The sequence below is a fragment of the Octopus bimaculoides genome, chromosome 23 (assembly GCF_001194135.2).
Source record: "Octopus bimaculoides isolate UCB-OBI-ISO-001 chromosome 23, ASM119413v2, whole genome shotgun sequence".
Taxonomy (NCBI): Eukaryota; Metazoa; Mollusca; class Cephalopoda; order Octopoda; family Octopodidae; genus Octopus; species Octopus bimaculoides.
Window position 1 is genome coordinate 21,116,529 of NC_069003.1, and position 9,918 is coordinate 21,126,446.

Below are 9,918 nucleotides of genomic sequence, written 5' to 3' on the forward strand. Positions count from 1 at the left end.
GTTTACTGCCTTAATAATAATAAGAGCACTAATAATATTGATTTCAAATGCTGGCACAAGGCCAGCAATTTTAGGGGAGGAGGTAAGTTGATTATATTGACCCCAGTATTCAAATGATATTAATTTTATTGACCCTGAAAGGGATGAAAGGCAGAGTCAACCTTGACAGAATTTGAACTCAGAAGGTGCAGACAGGTGAAACAATGAGAGTAATAATATTCTTTTCTCTTATAGGCACAAGGACTGAAATTTGAGGGGAGGGGATTAGTCGATTACATCGACCCCCCCAGTGATTCACTGGTACTTAATTTAATTGACCCCAGAAGGATGAAAGGCAAAGTCAACCTCAGCAGAATTTGAACTCGGGACATAGCGACAGGTGAAATACTGCTAAGCGTTTCGTCCAGCATGCTAACAGTTCTGCTAGCTTGTTGCTTTAATGACAGGAATAATAATAACAATAATAATAATAACAATAATAATAATAGCAATTATAACAATAGCAATAATGATGAATAACAACAACAATAATAATGTTTATTCGAATGATAAAATATTTCTTACTTTTTTGGGAAATAATTTCAGTCCAATATAAGGGAAAACTGTTGCTCCACCACTTGGAATATCAGACATCTGTAAAAACATATTGAATCATTTAACAACTCACAAATATTGATTTTTGATTATAGATTATAGGAAACAAATTTACAACTGAACAGTTTTAACAATAAGAATTTCTAAACTAGGAACCTAGCCACAAATTTAGAGGAGGGGTGGGTGTGATCACTTATATTGACCCCATTATGTAGCTGGTACTTTATTTTTCTGATCCCTCCCTTCACTTGGAAAGATGGAAGGCAGAATCAACTTTGGCAGGATTTGAACTCAGAATGTAAAAGGATCTTCACTAAATACCACTAGGCATAGTTTGCCTGTTAGGGAGAGGAAAGATTATGAGGAAGGTTCTACACAAATTGAAAGACTACTGAAAGCTAGTGGATACTTAAGGTTACAGGTGGTAACCCACTACACATCTAAATCCTGCCAGGAATAAGACTGAACCTGAGTCAAATCAATAATAATAATAATAATACTTATTTTGGCACAAGGCCAGCAATGTTAGAGAAGTGGATAGCCATTTACATTGACTTCCAGTAATTGACTGGTACTTATGATCTCAGTCAAATGTCAGCTCGAAACATAAAGAAGAAACATCAGTATTTTGGTCCCAACAAGCTAATGATTTTGCCAGCTGCCACCTTGGAGTACATGATAACAATTCCTTCTAATTTATGTATGAGGCAAACACTTTTAGAGAGAAGGGTAAGTTGATGACATTGATTCTTGGACTTGATTGATACTTCATATCATTAATCCCCAAAGGATAAAAGGCAAAGCTGATCTCTATGGGATTTGAACTCAGAGCTTAAAGAGCCGGATGAAATACTGCACAACATTTTTTCTAATGTTCTAATCATTCTACCAGCTCTAATCATGCCTTCAAATTTAGGTACAAAACCAGTCATTTGGGGCAGGTGGTGGTTAAATGGTACTATCAGATCTGGTACTTGACTGGTACTTTATTTTATTGACCTTTAAGGGAAGAAAGACAAAGTTGGCCATGGCAGGATTCAAGCCAGAACAAATACAGCAAGGCATTTTGCTGATGCATTACCAATTCTGCCAACCCACTGCCTTTAATACAACTAATACTAATAATAATACAATCAGTTCTTATTAACTACAGGCCTTATTAGAGTTTAATCTGTAAACATCATAAATTATAACTTTATAGAACAATATTTTGTAACAATACACACACACACACACACACAAAGTTCAGACACTATACACAAATGGTTAAGTTAGTGTATACAGCATTATTTAAACAGCAAAAAAGCAAAAAACAAAAACAGTATTATTAAATATGATAATGTGGCGAGGCAAAAGATAACAGTAATTCAATGATTAATATTATTCTAAAAATTTAAGCACATATAAGAGACAACACAAGACATGTTTCTAGCTGTCTAACAGTGATGAGGTCTAACAAGACCAGAACATGACTGAAGTTATCTCCCTTACTTGGTACTAAATAAAGATTAAAATACTATTAATCAAGTCATCAAGTTAACGTTGTCTTTTACTTCCTCACCCATAATTATTTCTAAATGTTTTTCTTATTTTATTTTTTAGTTGATGGACTTTACATTAAAATATATTAACACCAACTTAACTATTTGTGTATTTTAGAAGTTATTTCTCTCTATTTGCATGCAGATGGTATGTATGAGATATATGCCTCAGTGTTTTTTTTTTTTAATAATATATTTTTATAGCTTATTCAATGCACACACAGACATGCAGTCTGAGATATGCACACAGATGTTTATAAAAAATCTTTCTCATATTCACATGCACACTAAACACACACATACACATTCTCACATACACACACTTCACAAACAAGATGCATTAATATACAATAAATAAATAAATAAACAAATTGAAAATTAGATTGGCAATTAAAAATTTCAATACAAGTATTTGTACTATATATATATATATATATATATATATATATATATATACACATACACATACATATGCATATATATATGTATACATACCATATACATGTATGCATATATATATTATGTATAATACATACATACATACATATATATATATATAATACATATATATATACATATATTATACATAATACATATATATTATATACAATACATATATATTATATACAATACATATATATACACACACACACACACACATAAGCACATATACATACGAATTGCATTACAGAAATTTTGAAACTTTTTAGGAGACACAATTGTAACTAGCTTAGATTATTGTAATTTTAGTATTTCATTTCTATACATACAAGTTGACCTGCCTGCTTCTCTTATTCCAGAATGAAGGAGACATCTGTAACAGCACTTTGAACACACCTTACTAAATGCTGCTAATTACAGGTGTCGTCTAGTTTGCAGAACGCAGGTGGGATGTTTGGAATCTTTGCTATGCAATAAAGTTTTGTGTTAAATTGGGCAAAAACGTTACACAAACTTATGAACTGCTCCAGGCTCCTTATGAATTAATTCGTATGTTGGCACGAAAGGCTCAAGGATGTTAGAGAGAAGGTGAGAGACAATGAGGTTGGGGAGGGAGAGAACCATTGGAATATCAGAGCAGGTTGAGAAAATTTGAAATTTTCTGGATGAAGATCATTGTTTGTCTGTAAAGGCAATAAGCATACAATTTGGAGTTGGTGTGGCAATTTAACACAGAATTATTCATGAAGATATGAACTTGTGTAAAATGTGTGTGAAGTTGTGAAGTTTGTTCCAAAGGTATGAAGTGATTAGCATCCTGAGAACCAACTACTTGACAGAAATGGGGATATAGTCCGGACCTTGCTCCCAATGATTTTTGGTTCCTCTTCAAGCTGAAGAACTTCTGGGGCAGTTGTTTTGAAGATGAAGGAGGCTGTGCCAAGGGTTATGGACATGTTCACTTTGGAGGACTTCCATGAGGCCTTCACAAAGTGACAAGAGTGCTACAAGTGCACTGAAGTCAGAAGTTTCCTACTTTGAAGGAAATTAGGGTTTTGTACTTGCCTAAATTTAATAAATGCCTCCCCTGAAAAAGTCTGAAAACTTCTGAAATCACCTTGTACACACACACATGTATTCATACATTTTGATATGTATGTATACACACACACATATATGTATGTGTGTGTAAACATACATATATGTATTTGTGTAGACGTTCATTTATATATATATATATATATATGTGTGTGTGTGTGAATCAATAGTATACATAAAATAACCAAGTATATAATTACACATACAAATACACTCATACATAATACTTACATATATACACACATACTGTATGGTTGGTGGACCTTCAATGCTTGACGACAAATACCTATTTGTTGGATTAAGTGAATTACCTGTTTCTGAATAAATGTGGATTCCACTGATACATGTACTCATTCTCTGGCCAAATCAGCTTGCCACAGTGCATGTGACAAATTTGTACTTTGGATTACTGGTGTAACTCATCCAGCAGGCTTCCATACAATTTTCATTCACATAATGTCATTCACAAGGTATGCATCAACCTGAGTCTATAGAAAATAACATTTGCCCAATATGTCATGGTATGGGATTGAACCCATGCCCTCATTGTTGAAAAGTAAAACTCTTAACCACTGAGCCACATTGCCTCTATGCACATTGTACCTCAGTAAAACCTATGCCAATTTCTTGTTGAACATAGTGAATCCCAAGGAAGTCTCTATGAGGTGGTCACTCAATTTACTTGAAATAGCAACCAAGTTTTCTTTAAATTGCATCATACTGTCTTTAAAAAAAGGAAGGAGACATTAAATGATGTATTATATATTTCTAGATAAGCATGCAGGTATGTGGGTATTTTAAAAATACCTCACAGAGTGATGTCCTGCATAGTTATGGACTACTCCTTGGCAAGGCATATCACCCATTCAGCCACCCTGCCAGGGATGTGGTGAAGTCACGGGACTGCTGCATGGCAGATTATGAAGAGATAGCAGAAGAGCTCAACTGAACCGATGGTCCTTCTTATAGTGATGCTGAGAGAAGGACTCCTAGAAGATCAATGGTCAAAATCACCAAGCTCTATCAAGAGAGTAACTGCAATGCATCCTTAGGGGTGGCATCCATGGTTGTGTAATCAGTTAATGAAAGATTCATTATGACTCAAGCTCTCAATTCAAATTCATAATAATGGAATTGAACGGTGACAGAGAGCCATGGGAATCTGCAAAAGCAGTAAAAGGAAACGAAAAAAAATAGGTGCAAGTATGGTTACATGGTTAAGAAGTTTACTTCTTAACCAAGTACTTTTGAGTTCAGTCCTATTGCACAGCACCTTGGAAAAATGTCTTCTACTATAATCCTAAGTTGATCAATTCCTTGTGACTGAATTCAGTTAATGGAAACTATGTCATAGCTCATCATGTGTGAATGTATATATGTATGTGTATGTTTTATTATACCCATAAAGAACAGCAAAGGTAAATACTGCTCAGATCTGAACTCACAATGTAAAAATGTTCTTCCATCTTTTTAAAAAAAACTTCTTTTACCAGTTTCAGTTGTTGGACAGCAGCCATGCTGGAACGATGTCTTTAAGAGTTTTGTCAAGTGTATCAACTGCAGAACATTATAGGAAGCTATTTTATAGGCCTTGACATCAGAAAGGGATAGATAAGTCATCATGGCAAGAATTTTCCCTCAGAAAATAAAGTGTCATAACCAAATTCCATAGAGAATCTTCTCCAGTTCCACCGCTCCAATTCTGACATCTACAATCAGTGGTATTTCTTCTGGTTCTAAACATTCTGAGTTGAAATCTTGCCAAGGTCATCCCTACTCTTCATCTCCACTGGGATTGATAAAATAATGTACTAGCCAAGTACTGGAGTTGATTTAATTAACTAATCCACCTCCTTTCCTCATATCTCAGCTCTTGTTTCTAGCACAAGACCACAAATTTTAGCAGTGGGGTACAGATAGTTAAATTTACCCCAGTAGATGACTGGTACATTATGGAAGGCAAGATGTAAACTCAAAGTAAAGAAGCAGTTTAACAGATAAGAAATTTTGTAAAGTCTCAAATTTAATGTGATCCCCAAACCCCATCCCTTTTTATTTATTTATTTTGAGAGCAAAAATATATAAATTCTTATATTAGGGTACATACAGTAAGTGTACACATATACAAACACAAATACGAACAAATACATGTACATACATGCACATAAACACACACACAACATATAATTAAAACATTTGATTAGTAAATATTGCTATAAATGAATTCCAACAGCTGAGATTTATATTAACAAATAACCCAGGATTATTGTAACTCGTAGTTAAAATCATAATTTAATTGGATCTTTAACACACAATTAATTATAATTTATTAAATTGTAGAAGTTTAAGGAGTGATTTTCTCTCATTAGGGACAAGAGCAAAATATTTTAGTGAGGATGATAAGACAATGCTCCACAATCTTTTGCAGGGACTTCAACATTGGAGAGAGAGGATGAGAAAGGGACAAAGTACAGGCGACCAAGAAGGATTTATTTTCTTTTTTAATGACTTAGAAGAGAGAAGGAAGCACCTATGATCCTTTGTCAGAGTCTCTGAGATCAGTGGGAGAAAAGGTGGTATCTGTGACCTTTGGGGATGGGGGACTCTGAGACTGATAAGAGAAAAACTAGCATTTGTGACCCTTTTGGAGAGAGATTCTAAGACTGCTGGGAAAAAAGGTGTCCAGAATTCTTTTGCAGGGACTGTATTACTGATGGTAAGAACTGAGTAAGTTATCCATCCTTGGATCTGATACCTTACTCTGAATGCTCAGACCCCATTAAAAGCACTGAAAAAAGGGAGCTATATGGTGGAAAACAGGGTGTTATATTAAGTCTGTCATGCAAGAATGGGGACAATCCAGCTAATGGGATTTTACATCTACCAAATTTCACTTACAAGGCTTCAGTTGGCCCAGGACTATGGTAAAAGATTAATGATACTTGTCCAAGGTGCAACACAGTGGGACTGAACCCAAAACCAGGTAGTTATAAAGGGATTTAACCAAAGAACATCATGGATTTAAAATTATATAATATAATATTTAGATGTGGTGTTTGTGCCCACCACTACCAACACATTATTAACTGTTGTTGTTTGGACACAGATTTAGCTGAGGGGTTAAGGAATTTGTTTCACAATCATAAGATTCCAGGTTTGATCGCAAGGAGTGGCAATGAGTATCGTTTCACCATAAGTCTGTAGACTGATCCAAGCCCTTGTAAGTGAAATTGGAGAGAGAGAAATTGTGCGGGAGCCCATTGGATGGATTGCTATACCTGTAATACAATGTGCTGGCCTTGTCACACCATGTGTCATATCTGAGGATTATACTAAGGGTATACAAATGTCTGTGGAATATTCAGCCACTTACTCTATAATCCACTGAGGAAGCAGTTCCAGTGGAACTGGAAAAACTGAAACACTCATTGTTGAAAACAGAAATACTCATTGTTGAAAACAATTAAAAATTTTTATTAATATTATTATTATTATTATTATTATTATTATTAATGTTAGAAGTTATTATTGTTATTAACGTTTGCATCATGTTTTTTTTTCTTTTTTTTGTTCATGCTTCTTTTCTATACTGAGCCCAAAGAGTGACCTCTTTTTTTGTGTACAAATTTGCCTTTATAATGTCCTTTTATCCACCACCCTTCTGGCAAAAAAAAAAAGCCAAAACAAAAAAAAACACATGCTGCTTTTGTAGTTTAGTCCTTAGAATTGATCATGCATATACCTATATTTAAAAGTAGTCCAGCCATGACCATCCCATCTTTTATTTCAGAGATTCTTCTATCTGGAACTACCATTATTCAGTGTGTCTTATTTTCCAAGACAGTATAATATAAACTGAGGGAAATTTAACTATTGTTTCTAACAGATTGAATGACAACATAGAGGTTCACTCATTAGCTTGAATACTTATGATTAATCAGAGGTTTTGTGCTGAGTTAAGAGTCATCATTATTATTAGTTTCTCCTTTGGTGAGGCACAAAAGTGTAGTGAGTGGGTGGACTGGTTAAGAATATGTAATTTAAAACTACTCTAAAGTGTAGTGAGATGGAGCAGAACAAAGAAAAGTGCATGAAGTTGTGATGCTTGTGTGTATCCTCAGGTGCATGCTTAACAGGTAAAAGCTATGCAAAAAGAATTTTAGCACATTTGGCTGAGGTCAACTTTACCTGTTGTCCTTTTGGGGGCAATAAAATAAGTACCAGGCAAGTACTGGGGGTGTTCTGCAAGAAAATATCGGTCACCTTACCACCGCTACCCAAATCTCATTTGAATCACATTAAATTAAAGCAGGACACAGTAAGCAAATATATCCGTGATATACCAAAAGACATATTGGTCATGTCTGGAAGGCCTTTGATCATAATAGTTCTGTTTGACCAGGGCTCTCCTGGTTCTGTTGGTGGTGATGATGTAAAGAATGTACATAACAACAACCACCTCAACTATGGTTAAATAGTGTCAGAGTGATTGAATGGTCGATGTAAAAGCTGGACAGTTTACAGACCCTGGGTTCAAGCCCAGAGCAGGGTTGTCTCCTAGGAAACCAAACTTGCTATTACACATCATCCTTGTATTCAGCCAAAGGGTAGATTGAATTCAAAATGTAGAGGGACACAGTCAAATACCACAAGACATTTTGTTTGCAGCTCTACTACATCTGATATATATATATATATATATATATATATATATATATATATATATATATATATATATCTTGTTCATTATCATCATCATCGTTGTTTAATATCCATTTTTTTCATGCTTGCATGGATCAGACAGAATTTGATGAGGCAGATTTTCAACAGCCGGATGTTCTTCCTCTCACCAACCCTCACCTGAGTATGTGTGCATATGTGTGTATATATATAAGTACTAACTAATTACCACTTGGTCCGATTGATGAACTAGGAGATGTCAATATTTTCACCATATTCCTTTGTGGCTTTTCTTCTCCATCCACAAAGAACCAACATGATGCTTGCTGTATTCATACTTAAAGAGAAATATCACGAACAGCACCATCGTCTTCTCTACACAATGTTTATTGACCATACAAAACTATTTGTCTTGACAAGTTTATTCCCCTGGTACAAACATAAGGGCATGTTTTCTGACTAGGTTGAGTAGACAGTAGTATTCTAATTCATAAAGTGTTAAACAAGGTTGTGTATCAGCAACTGCGCTATTCAACATGATATTTTCAACCATACTGTTTTATATACTCCAAGACTTTTGCTATCTTACTGATGGAACCAAAGTTAAGTAATGTACTAAGGACAAGTTTCTATTTATGCATGTCTGAGCTCTTGATGCAAGTTGAGATGTAGCAAGCTGTGCATGAGCAAGTCCACCTCTGCTGCAAAGACTTTGGCCTTACCATCAGCACAAAGAAAACTGAATTTATGTGCCGACTAGTCCTTTGCAATGAGTAAATGATGACTGTAATCATGTTGAAGTTATCAGATGCTATTGTCTAATGACAGGTTTACATTACTTGGCAGTATTCTCTTTAAGAATTTTCAAAACCATCATCGCCTTTGATAGACTTTGCAAGGACATCAGAATAAAGTGGTGTCAGCTTCTGAACCAAAGCAAAGGTTGACTCAACCATTAATCTATCAACTTAGCCATGTCCCACTGAGATGGTGACTGTATATTGCAAACAACCAAAAGCTCAACAGGTACTATCTGAACTGCTTGCACAAAATGCTGCAGAGTTTTAGGAAGAACAAATCTAGGCCACTAAGATCTTCAACTATCATATCGCATTACCCAGTCTTCACACTACCATACAGAGCTCAGCTGCAATGGTCTGGTCAAATGGTCAGAATGGGTGAGGAACAACTTCTGAAATGCCTTTTACTTGATCAATTTTTGGTGCAAATGGTACGAAGGTATTCTTAAGGCCTTCTTAAAAGATTTCAACATCATGAGTCTGGGGTCACGGGAGAGAAATAGATAGATAGATAGATAGATAGATAGATAGAGAGAGAGAGAGAGAGAGAGAGAGAGAGAGAGAAAGAGGGAGAGAGAGAGAGAGAGTCACCATTCAAAATAGTCAATGACCCACACAAATATATATGTACAAACACTTTCTCAAAACACACACACACAAACTCACACATGCCATCAACATGCTAATTGATAGTTATTAATTAATGAAAGCAATGAAACAGCCCACTAAATAAGGTTTACTCGGGGGCCTTCCTTAGGAATCTT

General features: G+C 35.1%; 1 protein-coding gene across 1 annotated transcript in view; it reads right to left on the minus strand.

The window, feature by feature from the left end:
- Positions 1–522: 522 nt before the first annotated feature.
- Positions 523–9,918, minus strand: part of LOC106882470 (prolyl 4-hydroxylase subunit alpha-1) — a 100,240-nt gene continuing 90,844 nt past the window's right edge. The window contains exon 11 of the mRNA XM_052976157.1: positions 523–633. Within this exon, the coding sequence (XP_052832117.1) occupies positions 538–633 (96 nt within the window). The 3' untranslated portion in view covers positions 523–537. The remainder of the gene's footprint in view (positions 634–9,918) is intronic.